At 60.4% G+C, this 23,217-nt stretch overlaps 1 protein-coding gene across 2 annotated transcripts in view; it reads left to right on the top strand.

Moving 5' to 3' along the window:
• Nucleotides 1–23,217, top strand: part of KCNH4 (potassium voltage-gated channel subfamily H member 4) — a 41,732-nt gene that overhangs the window by 3,813 nt on the left and 14,702 nt on the right. For both annotated transcript variants that reach the window (XM_075911330.2, XM_075911331.2), the window contains exons 2-9: nt 10,103–10,336; nt 10,752–10,883; nt 11,195–11,322; nt 17,319–17,562; nt 17,871–18,028; nt 19,190–19,397; nt 21,198–21,392; nt 22,076–22,275. In XM_075911330.2, the coding sequence (XP_075767445.2) occupies nt 10,103–10,336; nt 10,752–10,883; nt 11,195–11,322; nt 17,319–17,562; nt 17,871–18,028; nt 19,190–19,397; nt 21,198–21,392; nt 22,076–22,275 (1,499 nt within the window). The remainder of the gene's footprint in view (nt 1–10,102; nt 10,337–10,751; nt 10,884–11,194; nt 11,323–17,318; nt 17,563–17,870; nt 18,029–19,189; nt 19,398–21,197; nt 21,393–22,075; nt 22,276–23,217) is intronic.

Here is a 23,217-nt window from a genome sequence, read left to right as displayed (position 1 = left end):
CCTGTTGCTGCGTTGCATAGCAACACAGCCCCGCCGGGCCATGGGCAGCGTGAAGTCTCAGAGGACGGGAAACCCAGGGAGCAGCTGGCTGCCGGATGGGGACATCGCCCCAGGCTACGGAGGGGGAGCCTCCAGAAAGGAGCCGCCCCAGCCCCCAGTACAGACACATGCCCCGCGCCCCAGCTCTCTGCAGCTCCTACGGTGGCTCATGGTCAGCACGCACTGGCCCTGCTTGGCTACGCTCAGCCACCTCCCCTGCAGCCGCCAGTCCCGGCAGCCCAGATGTTTCAGAGACTATTTATTAACGTCCACGTCAGGGAAACTGAGGCAGGGACGGGCCTGGCCCACGGTTGCCCAGAGAAACAGTGGCAGGGCCTGTGCTAGCCCGTCCCGTGCCAGCCACAGGGAGAGGAAGGTACCAAGGTGGGAGCAGTCGGGAGGGGGCGAAAGGAGCATGGGCAGAGTGCACCCCTTGTGGGTGTCAGCCTCTGTGGGTCACAGGTGCTCCCCTGGCAAGGTGGGTCCCCCACCCCCACCCCCCCGATTCAGCTGCTTGCAAACTGCTGAATTTTCCCCAGCAGAAAATTGAGCCGGAAACTGTCTTTTTTTTGGTCCTTTTTGTGGAAATGTTGGGGGATTTGTCAGAAGACCCCTTGGAAGTTTTCTCTTTGGCTGGGCCTTTCACAAGGAGCAGGGTTTCATGGGGGGACTTTTCTGCTGGCTCTGCTAGGCTGGGTCCTCCCTCTCATCCGAACTCCAGCAGCCGAATCCATGGGCCAGGCCCCCCTGAAGGAGCCCCACACGACTGCTCCCAGCACCTGGGAAACCTGTTGCTCATGGAGGGAAGTGATGCGCCTTTGGGATGGAGCCGTCATTGGGATGGAGCCGCAGCTCATAACCCGCGTCAGGCCTCGAGCCGTGGCAGATCCGAGCCCTTCGGACACAGGGAGGAGGCTGGGTCCCAGTGGACAGCTGGGGCGAGGGGGACACCTGGCACCCAAGAGATCATCTCCAGCCCAGGGGTGGGGAGGGGGTCTCCTATGCAGCCCCCGGGAGATCCCTGCCCCCCATGGCATGTTCTTAAGTGCCCATTTGAGAGGGGGGGGGGAATTCTTCTGCAGCCCAGTGGATCTCACAAGGGAGGGACAGATGCTTAAAATTTGGCCTGCATGGAGCCGTGGGAGTCTGCCAGGGCTGATCCTCTCCCCGGGGATGGCTGGGACCTGACCTCCTAAGGCAGCAGTCACCAACCAGTCGATCGGGATCGACTGGTAGATCTTGGAGCCTCTGGCAGGTCATCCTGACGGGTTTGGCCAAGAGGCTGTCAAGTGCCAGCGCGTCAGCTGCCCCGCCCCACACTCCTGTACATCTCCTGCCCTTTGCCTTGGAGCTGTCCTTTCAGGAGCCTGCTGCTTGCTGGACAGGGGGGAGAGAGGAAGGTGCAGATGTCAAGGTGCCCCCCCCCCCACTCTGTATCCCATCTCCACAGAGCAGAGAGGAGGCACAACAGGGCTTGGGATGGAGGGAGTTTGCTGGCTGCCTTTGGGAGTGGTGCAGGGCCAGGGCAGGGGTGAGCCTGCCTTAGCCCCGCTGCACCACCACCCAGGAGCCACCGGAGGTCAGCAGGGCCCAGCTGGTACCCACATCCTGAAACCCTGCCCCTCCTGCCCTCCAAGCCCTTGCCCTAGCCCCAAGTACCCTGCATCCAAAGCCTGTACCTAGAACCCCCTCCAGCACCCCAACTACCTGCCCTAAGATCAGAGCCCCTCTCGCACTCCAGATCCCTTTATCCAAGACCAGAGCCTGCACCCCACCCCTCAGCCCCAGCCTGGTGACAGGGAGGGAGGATGGGGGAGGGAGGGAGGACAGAATGAGCAGGGGTGGGGCCTCAGAGGAGGGGCGGGAAGGTAGGCGGGGCCAAGGTATTTGGGGGTGAGGTAGCTCTCCGATTGCACTTACATTCAAAAAGTGATCTCGGGCTAAAAAGGCTGGAGACCCCTGCCCTAAGTCTGTGATTCTGGCGGAGGACGGGGCAGCCAGACCCCAGCCTGCGAGCTGCCGGGATGAGTGTGGCCATAGCAGACGGCTGCTCCCTCGGCCTACCCAGCGCCAGGCGCAGGCAGGAGAGCTGGGCCGGCTGTGCCAGGCCGAGGGGTGCCCGCAGGGAGCTGGCTGGCCCGGCGGCCGAGAGCGAGCGGTTGCCACAGCTGTGCCCAGTGTGCGGCGACAACACAGACAAAGGCAATGGCAATGACTGCCCGGCTGGGCGCCCGGGCTCTCCTGCAGCCGCCAGTCCCAGCAGCCCAGATGTTTCAGACAATGACACAGCTCCCGCCCCCCCCCCCCGTAATTATCTTTTCAAAGCCCATCCCCCGCTTGGCTCCCAGCACGCTGCATCACAGGGCTTTGTTCCCCTACCACAGCCACACGCACCAGATGTTTGCATAACGACCTGCGCTCCCAGCAGCGCTCTGTGCCGGGAAAGGAGGAAGGGCTCCAGGGCTCTGTCCCTGGCTCTGGAGGGGGCTGGAATCCCCAGCCCTGCCACTGATTCTCTGGGCAACCTTGGGCCAGTCCCGTCCCTGCCTCAGTTTCCCTGAAGTGATGGAGTGGAGTCGGGTCCCGGAAAGGGTTCGCCCTCTCTGGACAGGGAGCAGATTTGTCTTTAAGGGCTGCCAGGGCTGGTGGGAAGCGCTGACCGGTTTCATTCCCGCCCTGGCTAGTGTCCCGGCCAGATGGGTGGCACATCACCCCCCACCCCCCGGGCCTGTGGGGGGAGGGCTCCCTGGGATGCTGCGTGTGCGTTTCCAAGGCGATTGCTCAGGCTCTTTGAAAGACTTTCGGCCTCAGTATATCCATGAGGGGCTTAACGAAGCTGGAAAGGGGGCTCCTTCCAGAGATGCCTGGTGCTAAATGAACCCGGCTCGCCCCCACAGCAGCCCTGGTGCGTGATGCCGCCCTTTGGTGCCTGGGTGCCACAGGGTGGGGCAGAAGAGCACGGGGCAGGTGCCGGCCGTGTCTGTGGATGTTGCCAAGAGCGGAGACTCTGCGAATTCCACACCCCGGCCAAGCCAATGACCCCGTCTCTAGGAGCCGAGCAATTCGCCAGGCTCTGAGCCTGGGGCTTTCCTGCTGTGGCCTCATCTGTCCGTGCTCCTACCCACGGGGTGCTGACCCTGGTACCACCTCTGTCTGTTGTCATGGAAACAAGTGTGGTGCTGTGACATGGCTGGGGGGGGCGGGAACGTGGCTGGGTTGCCACAGGACATGCACTGCTGCAGCCACGCCCCTCCTCCCTCCGCAGGCTGCTGTGCGGGGTGCTCTGGGCCACCACTCTGCCCTTGCCAGGGTGGGCGACCGGGCACCCCACTAGTTTCTCCGTGTCTGTGCTGGCCCGGAGTCTGCCAGCAAGGGGGCGTTCCTGACGCCTGCAATCCGACCTTGCTGCCCTGTAGCGGGGGCGGGGAACCTTTTTTGGGTTGGGGGGGCCGCTGACCCACAGAAAAATCCGTCAGGGGCCGCACACAAGTGAGAAGAACCCCCCCCCCAAAACAAAACAAAAAAGCCTTCAGTGACATTCCCCTCGCTCACCAGAGCCTCGGGGGGCCCAGGCTAGTAGATTTTGTGGGGCACCAGCGTGGGGTCCCCAATGCTGGGGGGTTGCCCCAAGCCTCGGGGACCAGACCCAGGCTAGCTGGGGGCCACAGGTTTCCCACCCGTGCCCTCCAGCATCCTCTGGGACCGTGCAGGGCCCACTGCCGTCCTGCACCCTGCGTGGTGCCTCCTTGTGTGTACCCTGCTGTGCACGGACCGGAGCTCCTCTCCCCGCAGCTTTCCCTGTGCCCACGGCGAGCGCTTGGCTGCCGGGCCTGTGGGGAGTCCTGGCAGAGCCCCCTGCTGGGTTTGTTGTTGTTGCTATTAAGCTGCCTTAGCCCTGCACGGGGAGGGGGGGGGAAGCACCAGCTGGCGAGGGGGAGGCGCGGTTTGCTTGGCACCGTGTCTCTGCGAAGATGGAAACCAGGAACTATATCGGGGCTCCTGTGCTCGCCTTCCCACTGAATGGCGCGGGGCTGGGCATAGCCAGCTCCCCAGCCTGGAGGAAGGACTGCAGCCTCAGTCAAGGCCTTGGCGGGGGGCGGGCAAAGCAAGGCGTCCCCGCACAAATAGCAACAGGAAGGGCCGCGCAGGTGGTGACGCTTGGGGCCTTTCCTTGGCATCACCCTGGAGTTGGGGATGTAGCTCTGCTTGGCATGGGAATGTCTGGATGCTGCGGGGGTGCAGGGCCAGTGCTGGCACCCCCAAAGGTTGGCAGCCTTAGTCCTCACCTGTCTTCCCTTCTGCATCCTGGGTTCTTTGATTCCAAGGCCAGAAGGGACTGTTGTCATGCTGGTTTGACCTGTACGGCCCAGGACCTGTCCCACTAGAATCCTAGAACTGGAAGAGACCTCGAGAGGTCGTGGCAGGACTAAGCACCATCTAGGTCATCCCCGACAGATGTGTATCTATGTGCTCTTAAATATCTCCAGTGATGGAGATTCCACAGCCCCTCCCCCCAGCCCCCCCCCCCCCCCCCCCCCCCGACAATTTATTCCAGTGTTTAACTACCCTGGTCATTAGGAAGCTTTTCCTAATGTCCAACCTAAACCTCCCTTGCTGCAATTTAAGCCCATTGCTTCTTGTCCTATCCTCAGAGGTTAAGGTGAATAATTTTTCTCCCTCCTCCTTGTAACACCCTTTTAGGTACTTGAGAGCTGCTCTCATGTCTCTTCTCAGCCTTCTCTTTTCCAAACTAAACAAACCCAGTTCTTTCAATCTTCCCTCAAAGATCATGTTCTCTAGACCTTTCATCATTTTTGTTGCTCTTCTCTGAACCTTCTCCAATTTCTCCACATCTTTCCTGAAATGTGGTGCCCAGAACTGGACACGATACTCCAGCTGAGGCCTAATCAGTGCCGAGGAGGGCAGAAGAATGACTTCTCGTGTCTTGCTCACAACACTCCTGTTAATACATGCCAGAAGGATGTTTGCTGTTTTTGCAACAGCGTCACACTGTTGGCTCATATTTAGCTTGTGGTCCACTATGACCCCCAAATCCCTTTCTGCAGTGCTCCTTCCTAGACAGCCACTTCCCATTCTGTGTGTGTGAAACTGATTGTTCCTCCCTAAGTGGAGCACTTTGCATTTGTCCTTATTGAACTTCATCCTATTAACCTCAAACCATTTCTCCACCTTGTCCAGATCATTTTCTATTGTCACCCAATCCTCCAAAGCACTTACAACCCTTCCCAGCTTGGGATCATCTTCAAAATAATCATCCTCTCTATGTCATCATCTAAATCGTTGATGAAGATATTGAACAGAACTGGTCCCAAAACTGATCCCTGCGGAACCCCAGTTGTTATGCCCTTTCAGCATGACTGTGGACGTTAATAAATAGTCTCTGAAAATGGTTTTCCAACCAGTTATGCAACCACCTTATAGTAGCCCCATCTAGTTTGTATTTCCCTAGTTTATTGATGAGAAGGTCATGCAAGATCATATCAAATGCTTTACTAAAGTCTAGCTATACCGTTTCGACCACGTCCCCCTTATCCACAAGACTTGTTATCCTACCAAAGAAAGAAACCAGGTTGGTGTGACACAGTTTGTTCTTTACAAATCCATGCTGGCTGTTACTTATCACCTTATTATCTTCCAGATGTTTGCTGATGGATTCCTTCATTATTTGCTCCGTTATTTTTCCTGGCACAGAAGTTAAGCTGACTGGTCTGGAGTTCCTTGGATTGTCCTTATTTCCCTTTTTATAAACGGACACTAGGTTTGCCCTTTTCCAGTCTTCTGGAATCTCTCCCAACTTCCAAAGATGGTAGCTAATGGTTCATATACCTCTTCCTCTCAGCTCCTTGAGTATTCTAGATTGGATTTCATCAGGTCCTGGTGACTTGAAGATGTCTAACTTCTAGCTAATTTTTAACTTGTTCTTTTCCTATTTTAACTTCCGAACCTACCCGATCTTCACTGGCATTCGCTATGTTAGGCTTCCAATTGCCACCAACCTTCTTGGTGAAAACCAACACAAAGAAGTCATTAGACTGCTCTGCCATTTCCACATTTTTTGTTATTGTTTCTTCCTCTTCATTGAGCAATGGGCCTGCCTTATCCTTGGTCTTCCTCTTGCTTCTAATATATTTGCAGAATGTTTTCTTGTTACCCTTTATGTCTCTAGTCAGACTGAGCGCATTTTGTGCCTTTGCAATTTTGCCCCTGCATCTTTGTGTTATCTGTTTATCTTCATCCTTTGCACGTGGACTTGGTTTCCACTTTTTATAGGATGCCTTTTTGATTTTTAGATCATTCAAAGTCTGATGCCAGGGTGGTCTCTTGCCAGACTTCCTATCTTTTCTAAGCTGAGCGTCTAGGAAAAAAACATCCCTGACTTTTACAGGGTTAGTGAGAGGGAATCCGACACGACACCTGGTGAATTGCTCCATATTGTGGAACTCCTTGCCAGAGGATGTTGCGAAGGCCAGCACTTCAGTAGGGTTCAAAAAAGATGGAGAATGGGTCCATCAATGGCCATTCGCCAGGCTGGGCAGGGATACTGTCCATAGCCCCTGTTTGCCAGAAGCTGGGAATGGGTGACGGGATGGATCACTTGATTGCCTGTCTGGTTCATTCCCTTTTGGGACATCTGGAGTTGGCTACAGTCGGAAGACAGGATACTGGGCTAGATGGACCTTTGGTCTGACCCAGTCTGGCTGTTCTTAATGGGTAATTATTACTCTCACTGTTAAAAGTTTACCCGTTCTTTCCAGTCCAAATTTGTCTAGCTTTCACTTCAAGGCCCTAGATCATGTTAGACCATGGCTACTCAATAGGGTTGCCAGATGGTTTAACAAAAAATACTGAACCCTTCCCCCTCCCTCCCCCCAAAAAAAACCATGGAAAAAATGTTGTTGGGAATAAAAAAGGGGGAGACCAAAGTTGCTAAGCAAAAAAAAAAAAAAAATGGGGGGGGGGCGCTATGCCTTTAAATGGCCCTGCACTCCTCACTCCCCCGCCAGCTGCAGCAAGGGAAAATTGTCCCTGCCGGGCTTCCATCCAAGAGAAACAGGAAATACTGGACATTTCATATGTCCGGTATTTTCTGGTTTTTTTACCGGACGGGGGACCCGAATAACGGACAGTCTGGGCGAAAACCAGACACCTGGTAACCCTACTACTCAACTTTGGAAGCCCCGAGGGCCACAATGATACTCACAGCACATGCTGAGGGCCGCAACTTAAGTGTGGTTGCATATACATTCAAATATATATGCAAATATATGCAAATAGCTTATCTCACACTGATGGGCATGAATAGAAAAATTAAGACAAGACTACACAACACGCAGGCCCCATTTACGTCAGTTCTGATGATATTAATAAAATGCAGTATTTAACTGATTTCCACCTATATGACAGCACTTTTAATGAGCAATGACAGTCCAGGAATTTAACAACTAAAATGCGTATCAACAGAAGACCATTATATTGACTACTCTTTTGTTTTGGCTTCACAATTTTAAATCAAACAAAAATTGCTAATACTGTACTGGAATTTACTGGAGCATAAGTACAATCAATGTGAAAATTGTGCCCACTCAGTGTGTAGCAGCAGTCAAAAAAGCAAACAGAATGTTAGGAATCATTAAAAAAGGGATAGAGAATAAGACAGAGAACATCTTATTGCCTCTATATAAAACCATGGGATGCCCACATCTTGAATATTGCGTACACATGGGGTCACCTCATCTCAAAAAAGATCTCTTGGCATTGCAAAAGGTTCAGAACAGGGCAACAAAAATGATTAGGGGTTTGGAACGGGTCCCATATGAAGAAAGATTAATAAGATTAGGACTTTTCAGCTTAGAAAAGAGGAGACTAAGGGGAGATATGATAGAAGTATATAAAATTATGACTAGTGTGGGAAAAGTGAATAAGGAAAAGTTATTTACTTGTTCCCACAATATACGAACTAGGGGTCACCAAATGAAATTAATGGGCAGCAGGTTTAAAACAAACAAAAGGAAGTTTGTCTTCACTCGGCACACAGTCAACCTGTGGAACTCCTTGCCAGAGGATGTGGTGAAGGCTAGAACTTTAACAGGGTTCAAAATAGAGCTAGATAGATTCATGGAGGTTAGGTCCATCAATGGCTATTAGCCAGGATGGGTAGGAATGGTGGCCTTAGTCTCTGTTTCTCTGGAGGTGGGTGATAGGAGAGGGATCACGTGAGGATTACCTGTTGTGTTCCCTCGCTTTGGTCCATCTGGTATCAGTCACTGTCGGCAGACAGGATACTGGGCTAGATGGACCATTCTGTGGCCGTTCTTATGTCTGCAAACTTTTAACTAGCTGTTTCACATCTCGCTTGTATCCCGTTGTAGCACCACAGAGACAGTCAGTCAGATGTCTATCAGTAAGAGGGGTGCGCAGTTTTGGCTTGATGATTCCCATGGAGAAGAATGAACTTGCACATACCTATGTGGACCCAAAGCAAGTCAGCACTTTTGGGGCACATTTCAGTAATGCAGGGTACATGTCTTCCTGTATGTAGATCATCCAAAATGTTTCGGCGATTAGTCTTTTGATGAATCCTAGAACACTAGAACTGGAAGGGACCTTGAGTGGTCATCGAGTCCAGTCCCCTGCCCTCCCGGCAGGACCCAATACTAGTCTAGTGGTTCCCAAAGTTTTCGGCATCACGCCCCCTTTTTGATGTATTAGAGACTCTACAAGCCTGGAAAACCCAGTGTTAAATGTGTGTTCCACAGGCAGGTACCATCTTGGCTTGTCAGCACCAGAAGTGGACGCAGGGTTCTGGCAGAGGTTACCCATTAATATCCCTGGTACCGAGTCAAACACGGCACAGATATTTGGGCTTTTACATCAGCACTCACAAGCAAACTTGTAATCTCATGTTTTAAAAAAAAATCAAGTAGGACAGGACTATTTTTCCCCATAAGCCCATGGAATTAATTATATTCCCCTCCTTTCATTCTTTGTTAATCGAGTCTCATATCATCTTGCCCAGGATCAATGTCAAACCAACAAGCCTATAATCCTCCATGTCGTCCTGTTTACCCCTTTTAAATATTGAGACAACCGTAGCTTCCTTCCAATCCTTGGAAATGTCCCCAGTGTTGTAAGACTTGGTGAAAATCGACATGAATGGTCCAGTAAGCTCGTCAGCCAGCTCTTTTGAAACTCTTGGATCCGAGTTATCCGCACCTGCTGATTTTAAAATGTTTGGCTTTAGTAGCTGCTGTTTAACATCCTCCTGAGAGGCTAGTGGAATGGAAAGAGTGTTGCCTTCTGATATAGCTACAGAAGTACAGAACACAAATATGGATTGAACACGTCTGCCTTTGGTGTATTATTATTAATAATAATTCTGCCCTTTCCATTTAGTAGTAGTGGATCAGTGCTAATGTCTTGTTGCTCCTAATATGCTTAAAAAACTCCTTTGCTTTCTGGCTCAGCAAGTGTTGGGGTTGTTCAGTTGCTGGAGCAGGAAGCTAATGTACCTGCGTTCTAGCCCAAGTTCTGGGAAGGGAGTGTAGCCTAGTGGGTCAGAGCAGGGGTCCTGGGAGCCAGGACTCTCTCCCTGGCTCTGGGAAGGGAGTGAGGTCTAGTGGTTAGAGCTGGGGGGCTGGGAGCCAGGACTCTCTCCCTGGCTCTGGGAAGGAGTGAGGTCTAATGGTCAGAGCAGGGGGCTGGGAGCCAGGACTCTCTCGCCTTGCTCTCAAGACGCCCTTTATCCTGTCTGACCCTGGGCTGGGCTGGGCTGGGTGACCCGAACCCGCCACCCCCAGGCGAATGCCCTATCCTCTAGGCCACGCCAGAAACCGCCACACCAACTGGGTCTGGGAAGGGAGTGGGGTCTAGTGGTCAGAGCAGGGGGCTGGGAGCCAGGACTCTCCCTGGCTCTGGAAAGGGAATGGGGTCTAGTGGTCAGAGCAGGGGGCTGGGAGGCAGGGTCGCAATGGGGAAGCTTCCTGTGACCTCGCAAAGGCGATAACCGCGCCACTGAGGGTGTGGTCCATCTGTTTCTCTCCAGACAGCAACTTCATCCTGGCCAACGCTCAGGTTCACCGCGGCTTCCCTATCGTCTACTGCTCTGACGGCTTCTGCGACCTCACCGGCTTCGCCCGCTCCGAGGTCATGCAGAAGAACTGCAGCTGCCGCTTCCTGTACGGGGCGGAGACCAGCGAGTCTGCCCTGCAGAGCATCGAGAAGGCGCTGGACGGGAGGCAGGAATTCCAGACTGAGGTCGGCTTCTACAAGAAGGGCGGTGAGTGGGGGCGGCGGCGTGGGGCAGGCCGCGAGGTCGGGATCCGCAGCACCCATGGGGACCAGCCTCAGAGGAACCGGCTCCTGCCCCTCAGCGTAACAGCATGCCGGAGGGAACCCTAGCCCAGAAGCTTCTCCCAGAGCCCCAGGCCATCCTGTGGACCCCTCGAGTGGCCAGCTGATGTGGGGTTAACAGCCTACTACTGCTGCCAGCTCCTGGAGTTACTCCCGCAGCTCCCTTCTTAGAGAATGTGGGGAGAGTTGGGTCCCTGCTGGCTAAGGGGGTGGCGGGCACAGCGTGGTCTTGGAATGGGGCTGCTGCTGACTAGCCCTGCCCGGGGGAGGTGGGCCCGCCCTGTGGGTGTCTGGCTGCGATGTGGCATGCCTGGCTCACCTTGTTCCCCTTCTCCCTGCAGGAGTTGCCTTCTGGTGCCTGCTGGACATCGTGCCCATCAAGAACGAGAAAGGGGAGGTGGTGCTCTTCCTCGTCTCCTTCAAGGACCTCTCGGAGAGCCGGGGCAAGGGCCACCCGAGCGACAGGAGAGATGGTGCGCCCTGGCCAGGGGGCGGGCAGTGGGGCTGGGCGGCGTGTGTCTGGGGTGGGGGCCTGGCATGGTGGGGACAGGCCAGCGTGGTCCTGGTAGCATCTGCTTGGGGCAAACGTCCAGCCCCGTGGTCCCTTATTCCTGCGCCCCCTTCTGCTCCCCATAACCCCGCGTGGGGGGGAGGGAATGGGAAGGAGGAGGAGGCCCTCGTGGGATGGCTGCTGCATCCGCACCCGGGGCCTGCACTGGGAGAGGGGCCAGCCCCAGCGACGCGGCGCCGGCCCCGGTTCTGAGCCGCTCCCTCTGTGTTTCAGAGAAGCACCGGACCAAGAAGGCAGGCAGCTCCCGCCTACGGGCGGCGCGCAGGCAGGGCCGCACGGTGCTGCACCAGCTCACCCGCCAGTTCGCCGGGAAGGAGCGGGCCGAGATGAAGATCAACAGCGTAAGGACCCGGCCCCTGCTCCCGGGGCTTCCCTCCTGCTCTCCCCCCTCCTGTGCCCCCTGGCCTGTGCCCCTCCCCTGCCTCTGTGCTGGGCTCCTTGGCACCCACCTGCCTTCAGCGAGCCAGGTCCTGCATCCCGCTCCCCCTGCCGGAGTCCGGCCACGTGGTCCCTTATTCCTGCGCCCCCTCTGCTCCTCCTAACCTGGGGTGTTCCCGGCGCCCTCCCCCCAGCCCCTGCCCGCTCTCCCAGCCCCCGATGGCTTTTCCAGCTGCCCTGAATTCCAGCCCTCCCCTGGCAGGCAGCCTTGCCTGGGCCTGCCTGTTGATTCTCTGCCAGGGACCAGCTCTCTCTTCCCAGGGCATCGGGCTCCCCTCTCACCCCAGAGCGGAGCAGCGGGCAGCTGAGGCCCGTCGGTGCGGTCCCTGGCCTGCTGTGTGAGCAGCAGCCTGCATGGTTCTGTAGACCCCAGCTCCCAGACGTGAGGGGAGTCCTGTCCCGCAGAGGGTCAGGGCGGCGTGGCTCTGGTGAGAGCCAGCGGTGCGGTGCGGCTGTGTGCCTGGCCCTCCGGTGGTGGCAGGCTGCCCAGGGTATCCCGGCAGAGCCCTTGGCCGTAGGCGTGTCGGGCGGAGGGGCCGGGTTTGTCTGCAGTCCTGTGGCACGGGGGGAGCGAGCACAGCAGGAATTCCAGCAGACACGGGCGTTGCTGCCGGCAGGGCTCAGGGCTGAGCACCCCGGAGCACAGTGGTGCTGGAGTCACCTCACAGTAGTTCCCCTGGGAAAACCCAGCTCTGGACTCGAGCGTGGGTCACGCAACCCCCTCCCCACTCCTTCCCCTGGGCTGCCAGCGCAGGGGAGGTCACCCACAGGCAGCTGGGGCCAGACATCAAGTGCCCTGGCCGAGAAAGGAGGGACCCTGCGCAGCCGGCCTGGGGCGTGGTGGAGCCTGTCACCTGGCGTCTGTGAATCAAGGCAGGGTGTGCCTGTCTCAGAGCGTCTCTCCGGCCCAGGCAATGCAGGGCTCAGACAGGACGGTCCGCAAAGCCCTTCCTGGCCTGGTCTCTGGACCCTACTGTAGGTCAGTGGGAACTGGGTGCATAGTCCCCCCATTTGTGCCCCACCCTGGCTCAGCAGCACCCCAACCTTCCCTCTCTGCACCGGCCTGAGCCCCTCCATTAGAAGCGTTCCACTCCAGCAGCAGCTGCATTTCAGCGCTCCCGGCGTGCCCCGGGTGCTGTCTGTAGGGGCCTGGCAGGCGTTGGGCTGAGGGCCAGGAGCTCCCTAGAACATTGTTCCGGGGGGCAGGGGACCCTGCTGCCAAGGGCCTCGGTCTGAGCTGTGAACTGACTCCGCGCAGCCAGAGGGGAAGGAGGCGGGGGCGTAGCGTGATGGGCTGGAGTGTGTGGAGAGCGGCCGGCCGGGGGCAGGTATTCGGGGCCTCTCGCCTGCTGTTGAGGAAGCCCAGCCACTCTGCTCAGACCAAGGTTTCTCCTCTGGGGTAGCCCAGTGCAGACACCCGCATGAACACAGAGGTGGGGTCACCTCGGCCTGTGGGCCAGCGAGCCCATCACCGGCTCTCGGCCCCGGCTCTGGCGTCTGGACTAGGGATGTTAAATCTCGGTTACTTGAAGGGTCGAGTAACCTCTTGAATTCTTATCGGTTAGTCGACTATTCCGGTGTCTCTCAGCCAGTGGGACGAGTACCCGTAGGGGTACTCGAGAGACGTCTGGGGCTCTGGCCACACAACTGAAACTTGGAGAAAACGCAATTTTTGTTTTACGTTTTCCAGCGCGTTCTTATTTTTGTACTTTTTACACCCAAAAATGTCACCGCCCGCCCGGCCACGATTAAGTTGTTTAAACAAATGTGTTGCAATGGTAGAAAAAAAATGTATCTGTCTGAAAACTGTAGGTCCTGCAGGTCCTTATAATCAGGGCTCGACAAACTATGTAATCTAGTCGCCCGTGGCGAGTAGATTACAACCCGGAAGAGCCGGGTTCGGGCGGCCTGCGCAGATCACCGGACAGCGCGGCTGGCGAGAGGGGCTTGCCGCGGTTCGGTGAGCCCTGCTTATAATCATTTTTTTTAAAGGGGTACTTTATAAAAAAAGGTTGAGAAACACTGGACTGTTCTATAGTCCCTGGGGGGGGGCGGCAGCAGTGCAGGGGGCCAGGTGGGAGCTGGTCCGTGAGGGGAGTGTGACGGTGCGTCGGGGACCCCCCGATCCTGCACCCCCGTCAGCAGCAAGACGAGACTCCACAGCCGGTAGAACAGAGAGGGTTTGTTGCTCCTCCAGGATTCAGCCCAGCATAGGCGTGGTGTGGACATAAGGAGTCGGGGGCTGGCAGCCCTAGACCCCTTGGGGTGGGGTCCACAGGCCCTTGAACCCTCAGTACTCAGCTTAGTCTCTTCTCTCCATGTTTTCCCCGCCAAGACAGCCTCTCCCAAAACCACAGAACACACGACCCCCCAGGTAGCCACACCCCTTCCTTTGCTCAGGTGAGAAGCCCAGGCCGGCGGTGAAATTTTGGGGTGTAAAGAGTAAAAAAATAAGAAAGCGCTGTCAAACTTCAAACAAAAATTCAGTTTTCTCCAAATTTCAGTTGTGTGGACGTAACCCCCCAGACTTCTCTCGAGTCTGGGTGACCCCCACTTATAGACACAGGCCAGTGGGGGTCACCCACAGCCCAAGCACAGCGACCAGCCTGGCCGCCCGGCTCCTAAGACGCTTGAAATGCAGAACCGCAGCAGGGGTCGGTCCCGGACCCGGCGTGAGCCAGGACTGAGCCGGGCTGCTGGCCAGCCTGCTAAAAACTGTAGCTGGTTGGGAGGTGGGGGGAATGCGTGTCGTCTCCCGCGTTAACCTCCACGCTTTTGCTTATCGGTTAATCTGTTCGTCGACGACTCTGTGACATCCCTAGTGTGGACGGACCCCTGACAAGCTGGAGGGAGCTCCCTGAAACCCTGCTGTGGCGCAGTGGGAGGGGCTGTCTGCTCTGTGACCGGGTCCCCTTGCGCTGGGATGGGAGATTCTGGCTGACTCTCCCAAATGTGGATTAACCCAGGCTCAGCCTCCCAGGGAGAGACAAAGGAAGGAGGGTGGAGACCAGCACCTGGCTGGGGGGCAGGGCTGGAAGAGAGGTTGGTAGTTTCTGGCTGGTATCATGCAGGAAGCAGCCTAAGCAAGGGGCTGGGATTTAGGGGCCCAGTCTCCCCCATCTCAAGGGGGGCTGAGGCATCCTAGGCCTGCCCTGGAACCAGATTACATCAGTGCTGTGCTGTATCCTGGAGCAGCAATAAACTCCCTCTGTTCTACTGGCTGGCGGAGTCTGTCCGTGCCATTATGGGGGTGCAGGAGTCGGGGGAACCCCAGCGCGCCGCCACACCTGCCTCTGGAGGGGAGACCGCAGCAGCTCTGTCTGTTGCTTAGCCGAGAGCAGGGCAAGAGGAGCGTGAGCTGGGGCTCCGGGTGCCTCTGGAAGGTTTCTGTCGCCCTGCAGTGGGCTCTCGCCTCTGGCAGAGCAGAGCCCGTGGCCGGGAGCTGAAGCCAGACCAGGGCGTGCTAGAAACCCGCTGCCCGTTTCTAGCCAGGAGGGTAACTGAGCCGGAGTCTTTGTCTCTGGGAACGTTGAAATCCAGCCGGGACGTCTCTTTGGGTGTGTCTAAACTACATGGCTCTGTCGATGGAGCCATGTAGATTAGGCTGATTGGCAAAGGGAAATGAAGCGGCGATTTAAATAATCGTGGCTCAATTTAAATTTAAATGGCTGCCATGCTGAGCCGACAAACAGCTGATCAGCTGTTTGTCGGCTCAGCGTGCTAGTCTGGACGCTCCCGTGCCGACCTGAACGCCCTTTATCGACCTCCCCGTTATGCCTCGTAGGATGAGGTTTACTGGGGAGGTCGATAAAGGGCTGTTATGTCGGCAGAGGAGCGTCCAGACTGCCCCGATCTGCTGACAAACAGCTGATCGGCAGAGCAGGGCAGCCATGTAAATTTAAATGAAGCCGCGATTATTTAAATCGCCGCTTCATGTCCCTTTGCCGACCAAACAAATCTACATGGCTCCATCGACGGAGCCGTGTAGTCTAGACGTACAGTTTGTGAACGCTGCGCTCCAGCTGGGCAGGCGAGAGGCAGGAACTGCCGGCGAGGTGCTGTGCACCGATCACTCCAGATGGTCCCTAAATCCACCCGTGGGCAACAACTAACCAGTCACGTGGGGGGGCCTGCTGGCCCTGGTTGGAAGGGGCGGTGTTTATCTCCTTGCCCTCAACTGGCATTTCCCTCCCTCCTTCCACCTGCTGGCTTCTGTCCTCCACCCCAGAGGTGGCTGCATCCCGGAGGAGTGTTTACTCCGGGCGAGCGGGGCCGGAGGGAGGTGTTTCCCGGCGCTAGTCCCCAGTGCTTTGTGCTTTGCCCCGGGACAGGGAGGTGGGAGACTGCAGCCCTGTTCCTCCGGACTGCGCATCTGGGGCACGGATTAGCTGCCCCGTGGTGGAGCTGTGAGGCAGGCGTCCCGGAAGTGGAGATGGGCACTCGCTGTGCCCTTGGCTGCCAAAGCCACGAGCGTTTGCACCTGGAACTGTCTGGGGCCAGGGCGGGCGGCCCCCGGGGATTACGGTTAATAGCATTAGCGGGAAATGAATCTAGAGGCTGTGATCGGGCGTCCTGCCCCTGGCACATCATCAAGCCGCTGCCGGGGTGACCTTAGAGCAGCCTGCGCGCCGGGGGCTGCTCCCTTTGGAGCCTCAGCTGGTAGATGTGGCCTGTGTCCCGCGAAGGGGGCCCGGCGGGAAGCCCTGCTGGGCTGCGATCTCCCTTCCCGGCCCCCTTCCTCCTCTCACTGTTGGGGGTCAGCAGCCCCGGCTCTCAGCCCTGGACAGCTCGGGCTTCCTCTGCCCCGGGAGTGGGCTGCCTGCTCGGGGCGGCCCAGATTGGTGCTGTAGGATTGCTTGGAAAGAGGGCGGGTGGCAGCGCAGGGGCCGGCTGCTGTAGGGTTGGGGGGGGGCGGGTGGCAGCGCGGGGGCCGGCTGCTGTAGGGTGGGAGGGAGCGGGGGGGGGCAGCTCACGGGCCGGCTGCTGTAGGGTGGGGGGTAGGGGGGGGGGAGGGGGGGAGGGCAGGGGCCGGCTGCTGTAGGGTTGGGGGGCGGGGGGGCAGCGCAGGGGCCGGCTGCTGTAGGGTGGGGGGTGGGGGGAGGGTGGGGGGCGGGGGGGAGGGCAGGGGCTGGGCTGGGGTGGGGGGCGGGGGCAGGGCAGGGGCCGGCTGCTGTAGGGTGGGGGGTGGGGGGAGGGCAGGGGCCGGCTGCTGTAGGGTTGGGGGGCGGGGGGGGGGAGGGGGGCAGGGCAGGGGCCGGCTGCTGTAGGGTTGGGGGGCGGGGGGAGGGCAGGGGCCGGCTGCTGTAGGGTTGGGGGGGGGGGGCGTGGGGGGGAGGGCAGGGGCCGGCTGCTGTAGGGTTGGGGGGCGGGAGCAGCGCAGGGGCCGGCTGCTGTAGGGTGGGGGGTGGGGGGGAGGGCAGGGGCCGGCTGCTGTAGGGTTGGGGGGCGGGAGCAGCGCAGGGGCCGGCTGCTGTAGGGTTGGGGGGTGGGGGGACTAGGGAGCGTTAGAAGCGCAGGTCCCAAGCGCCTAGTGGCTGGGCTTTTCCCCGTCCTGCTGGGGATGAGGCAACCCCAGGCCCTAGTCAGGCCTTGCCTGCAGCAGCCCCCCCCCAGGGCTGGGCAGAGGGGTGCGGCAGGGGGTGCTTACCGGCTGGTTGTTTTGGGCTCGGAATGGGCCGGGGGGCAGTGGGAGTCGGGGTCTCTGTGTCCCTGCATGGGGACTCCTGTCCTATGTCACAGGAGCTCCCTGGGGCAGGGGCCTGGTGCTCCTCCCCTCAGCGATCCCGGCTGCAAGCCCCTCACCCCGGTCTCCGGCCTGGTGCGGATAGCCATGGGGGCGCTCCTCCCCCCCCCCCCCCCCCCGGGCACCTGCGTCTCAGCAGAGGCCTCCCTTCCCCAGGACGTCTTCGAGAGCAAGCCCTCCGTTCCCGAGTACAAAGTGGCCTCGGTGCAGAAATCCCGCTTCATCTTGCTGCACTACAGCATCTTCAAGGCCCTGTGGGACTGGCTCATCCTGCTGGCCACCTTCTACGTGGCCGTCACCGTCCCCTACAACGTCTGCTTCACCGGCACCGAGGACAGCCTGGCGGCCGCCCGCAGCACCATCGTCAGCGACATTGTCGTGGAGATGCTCTTCATCCTGGGTAGGGCTGGCGCCGGGCCGGGCGCCGCTGTGTGGCACCCGGGGAGGGCACTCGGCGTGGGGCTGGGGCCCACCGGGCCCTTCCCGGCTGGGGACAGGGCGCCTGCTCTCCCAGCTGAGCTCTGTGCCAGGGCGCGTTCCCTCCGGTAGCCCCCAGGCCAGCTCGGAGGGCTTGCTGCTGCGCCCCACCGCCCCGGTCCCCGAATGGGCCGGGTCAGAGCCCCCCGTTTCCAGGCTGGCATCCGCCCCAGGCAGCAGGGTGCGCCCAGGCAGGGCTCCGGCAGTGACCGGCTCGGTGCTCCTCTCCAGACATCGTCCTGAACTTCCGCACCACCTACGTCAGCCAGTCGGGGCAGGTGGTCTACGACGCCCGCTCCATCTGCCTCCACTACGTGGCCACCTGGTTCTTCGTGGACCTGATCGCCGCCTTGCCCTTTGACCTCCTGTACGCATTCAACGTGACCGTGGTGAGTGCGAACCCGGGGCGTCCCGGAGACGGCCGGGCTGCGGGGTCTCTGTCGCGGCTCCCCCGGATCCACCCGGGCGCAGGGCTCGCCGGCTGCCCCCACGCCTGCCAAGGACCCATGGCTGCGCCTGCAGGCGCCCCCGTGCCTGGGCATTGGGACACAATGAGGCTGCCTGGGCTCCGAGACGCACCCACGTGCCCAGACACCTGCCCACGCAGGTTCCACGCGGACACACGCTGCTGCGCCCACCCTGTTCCAATGGGGCTGAGTCCGCACAGCGGCTGGGGTGAGCTGGGGAGGGTCCGGGCCCCCATCCCGCCACAGAGGCCCTGGGTTGGCCCCACGGATGCATTCGGGGTGCCATATCCACCCCAGGCACCAGGAAGAGGAGCGGGCTTTGGCGGCCCAGCCCACGCGCCGTGGGAATGGATCCCCGTGCATGGGCCACCCGCAGCCGAGCCTCTCCTTGCAGGCGCTGAACCAAAGCCGCCCGCTGGAAGGGGAACCTCGGGGCAGGGGGCTCTAACCCTCCGGCCACGCCCCCATGTTGAGCCGCTGCCCGGCGTGAGAACTGGGGCTGCAGCAGGACACCGGCCAGCTGGGGGCAGGGCAGTGGGGCCGAGGCCTGGGGGGCGCTGGGTGGGAGCCAGTCCCATGCTGGGCTCTGCCCAGGGCTGTTTCTCCCCCCTGTGATTCTAGAAGGGGGCCACTTAATGAACGTTGGTAGGTGGTCACAGGCTGGCTCCACTCCCTGGAAGGGGCGGGGCTGGGGACAGAAGGGGCGGGGCTGGGGACAGAAGGGGCGGGGCTTGGGACAGAGGGGGCGGGGCTTGGGACAGACGGGGCGGGGCTGGGGCTAGTCTCCCCTTGGGGCCGGAGGCTTTGAATTAAAAACTCAGCAAAGGGCTCCCGACTCCAGCCCCTGCCGGGGTAGCGCCGCCACCGTGAGGCAGTTCAATAGGATCCTGCTGCCTGGATCGGTGCCACGGGCCGCAGGCTGTCCATAGAAAGCAGCCAGGTGCCGTGGCCGGATTGATGTGCTGCGGGGGCCCGATCCAGCCCAGCCCTGCGCTCGTTCTTTAAGCTGTTTCCCGTCCAGCTGCCCAGGCGCCCGCGGTGCGTGACGGCTGCTTCTGCTTCTCTCCCCGCTCGCCGCCCCAGACCTCGCTGGTGCACCTGCTCAAGACGGTGCGTCTCCTGAGGCTGCTGCGCCTGCTGCAGAAGCTGGACCGCTACTCGCAGTACAGCGCCATGGTGCTCACCCTCCTCATGTCCATGTTCGCCCTGCTCGCCCACTGGCTGGCCTGCATCTGGTACGTCATCGGCCGCAAGGAGATGGAAAGTAACGACCCTCTTACCTGGGACATCGGTGAGTCCCGCGGGGCCTGAGCCCCAGTGGGCCAGCCCAGGGCTCCTAGGTTCTGCACCTAGCTCTGGGAGGGGAGTGGGATCTAGTGGTTAGAGCCGGGGGGGGGGTGGAGGCTGGGAGTCTGGACGCCTGGTTCTAGCCTAGCTTTCCCATGGGCTGCCGGTGTGCTCGAGGCAAGTCGCTGCCTCGGTTTCCCCACTTGCGCAAGGTGGGTACGGAGGCTGCCCCACGTCCCGGGGTCCAGGAGTGGTTGCGGAGGGCGTTGGCAGGCGGGACGCTCTCGATGAGCGGTGCCAGGGACCCGCTGCAGCCCTCAAGGGAGGCGGATGCAGGGTCTGGTGAGGGCCAGGCACTGGGCCGGGCTGTGCCCTCCGGGGGGGCGTGGAAGCCTGAGCAGTCCTGGGAAGGCGGTAGGGTGGCCAGAGGACAGTCTGGCTGGGCCAGGGCGGCCTGTCCCTTCCGCGGGGGGAGTCCAGCTGCCTGCAGCCACTGGAGTGAGGCGGGGCCCCCCGCTGCGTGCAGGAAAGGAAGGCGCAGGGGGAGCTCTGCAAGCTGGGGGGTGGCCGGGCAGTCGTGGGCCTCTGGATGCATTGCGGGGGGGGGGGAGGGGTTTGCTGGCTGAGCAGGGTTTGAATGTCTCTTGCCAGGGAGCCGTTGCCTGTGAGCTCCCTGGCCTGGCAGAGCGGTGAGGAGGCGCTGGCTGCAGGGGGCTGATGAAAACACGTCTCCTCGCCCTGGCGCCGGGTGCGCGGGCCCCTGCATTGACTGGGTGCCAGGGGCTCAGTCCGTAGGGTCCCCGGGCGGACACCCCTCCAGTGCGACTCTCTCCCGAGGGTCCGCCCCCTGCCTCCTGGGACGGCTCTTCTCTGAGCCCCCAGCCTGGCTCTGTCGTGGGGGGGGTCCACTCTCTCTGGCCCCCCGGGGCCTGCACTCCCAGAGGGAACAGCCCAGCCCGGAGCAGCGCCCAGCAGGCATCACACAGGAGGGTTTATTGAGCTTTGAACCAGCAAAGGATCCCTCAGGCCTGTCGGCCTGCTCCCCCCACACCCCGCTTCCCCCCTCTCCCTGCACAGCCCAGCCCAGCCCATGTGGGTCTCCCTGCCGCCAGGGGGCCTGCCTGCTCTCTCATTGCGCAGGTCAGAAGCCCCCTTCTTCCAGCTGAGCCCCCAGTGTCCCCTCCAGCCGCCCCTCGCCTGCCCAGGCTAAACAGGGCACCTGGGCTCCTCTCGTCCCTCCTTGGTTCTCCCCAGCCGGGACCCCCTGGGGCCTCTCTCTGCAGCCCATTGGCCTCCCTCTGGCCAGCGCCGGCTGGGCCCTCCAGCTGGGTCTCCCGGTCGCCGATCGCTGGGGGCTCCAGTTCTGCGCCGTTGCCTGTCACAACAAACTCCCCCTCCCCTCGTTACACCCGTAACACCCAGGGACACTGAGTGGCCCCCCCCCCCCACCTACGGCCCCGGAAACCCCCCAAATCTCCCCCACTTGGTGCCACCAGCGAGTCGAGCCCTGAGCACCTGGCACGCCCGAGTGTCCAGTCCCGTGGTGCAGCGGGGGGGTCGCGGCACCGCTCCGGCCAAAGCCCAGTGCCATGGAGTGGGCCCCGGCCCTCGTGGGACGGGAGTGACCCAGCCGTGGGGCGAGGCGCCGCAGCAGCGCGTGGGACCCAGCCCGGCACCAGGCCTGCACCGTGATGATGCCCGGCAGCAGAGGAGGTGCTGCGGGGGCCCGGCGGGCTGGCTGCCAGGGCTGCTCGACCAGCCTGACCCCCCACCCCCAGTGACTAACCCTGGCTGTGCTTGGCAGGCTGGCTGCACGAGCTGGGCAAGCGGCTAGAGGCGCCCTACATCAACAACTCGCTGGGCGGCCCGTCCGTGCGCAGCGCCTACATCGCCTCCCTCTACTTCACCCTCAGCAGCCTCACCAGCGTCGGCTTCGGCAACGTCTGCGCCAACACCGACGCCGAGAAGATCTTCTCCATCTGCACCATGCTGATCGGGGGTGAGCCGGGGGGCCCGGCAGGGGGATGGGTGCCCTGTGCTGGGGAGAAGCCGGGGGGGCCTAGGCACTTTGTGCTGGGGGGGAGCCGGGCGGGGCCGGGCAGGGGGACATGCGCCCTGTGCTGGGGGGGAGCCAGGTGGGGCCGGACAGGGGGACATGCGCCCTGTGCTGGGGGGAAGCCGGGGGGGGGGGGGCTAAGCACTTTGTGCTGGGGGGGGGAGCTGGGCGGGGCCAGGCAGGGGGACGGGCCGCCCTGTGCTACGGGTGCCCTGTGCTGGGGGGGAGCCAGGAGGGGCCAGGCAGGTGGATGGGCGCCCTGTGCTAGAGGGAAGCTGGGGGAGGTCTAGGCAGTTTGTGCTGGGGGGAGAGCCGGGCGGGGCCAGGCAGGGGGACGGGTGCCCTGTGCTGGGGGGGAGCCAGGAGGGGCCAGGCAGGTGGATGGGCGCCCTGTGCTAGAGGGAAGCTGGGGGAGGCCTAGGCAGTTTGTGCTGGGGGGGGAGCCGGGCGGGGCCAGGCAGGGGAACGTGCGCCCAGTGCTGGGGGGCAGGAAAGACTCCTCGCGGGCGGGTTCCCCCAGCGTGGCGGGCTGGCAGCCGCCGTGGTGCAGGGACTCTGCCTTGGGCCGGTTCAGCCCGGGGTGCCTGCCAGCGTGGCACTGAGCCGGCACCGGCCTCTCCCGGCAGCCCTCATGCACGCCGTGGTGTTCGGCAACGTGACGGCCATCATCCAGCGCATGTACTCCCGCCGCTCCCTCTACCACACCCGCATGAAGGACCTCAAGGACTTCATCCGCGTGCACCGCCTCCCGCAGCAGCTCAAGCAGAGGATGCTGGAGTACTTCCAGACCACCTGGTCCGTCAACAACGGCATCGACGCCAACGAGGTAGGCGGTGCCGCCGGGCTGGGCCTCCGCCAGCGGGGCTGCCCACGGGGCCGGCTCTCCGGGGGGTTGCGGCACTAGCTGGTGCGTGCGCTTGCCCTGGCGGAATAGGATCAGAGAGTGGTGCCATGGGGCAGGGAGCTGAGCGCCCCACGTGTGCGGCTCAGTGTAATAACAGGTTCTAGGGGCCCTGCTAAGAGGGTCAGCTCAGAGCAAAGCTACTTACAGCCCATGATCGGGGCTCGTCCCCTATAAGGCACCAAACACACCAAGAGCCCTTCTGGTCACCACATGGGCTAGCAAGAAGCCCTACAAGCAGCTCCCCACCCCTCCAAGCTCCCCAGATCTCCTCTGTCACCTACCACCCGTGTCACTCCGTGTGCAGATGGGAGGTTATGAAAACCAGTCTCATTGAATAAAAGGTGGTTCTGATCCCCGTGGACCAGCCAACTGAGACGCTTACCTGATGTTCCTGCTCATCTTTTCCTTCCATGTGTGGAATGAATTTTGTTATGTGCGCCAAGGCCTGCACAAATGTGCACCACCAAGAGAAACACAATCCTAGTTGTGGGTGCTCTGCTAATCTGCTGCAGGCACGGGAATCTCTCCTGAGCAGCTGCACAAGCGCACGGCTTGCAGGGAACACTGATCTTATCCAGAAATTACACGGTGCCAGTCCTTTAGAATCTAAAACCGAGGGAAGGCAGGAAGGAATTGGTACATCCAATATGTACCCCAGTTGCACAGTTCTTGGTGCAGGCTTGTCGCAGAGAGGGAATAAACCGCAGTCTTGTATCAGGTCTCTGGACCACGTGCCCTGTTAGGCTGGGGCCTTCGGTCCTGTGTGTAGATCTTTAGTTCAGAGCAAAGATCCTCCAGAGAAGCAGGGTTGAAGACAAAAGGGAGGGTTTCCAGGGCCCTTTATAAGTCCTGGGCCACGTGGAG

The sequence above is a fragment of the Pelodiscus sinensis genome, chromosome 29, assembly GCF_052426305.1.
Source record: "Pelodiscus sinensis isolate ZL-2025 chromosome 29, ASM5242630v1, whole genome shotgun sequence".
NCBI lineage: Eukaryota > Metazoa > Chordata > Testudines > Trionychidae > Pelodiscus > Pelodiscus sinensis.
Note: the sequence above shows the minus strand (reverse complement) of the source record. Positions and strands in the feature narration are given on the sequence as shown.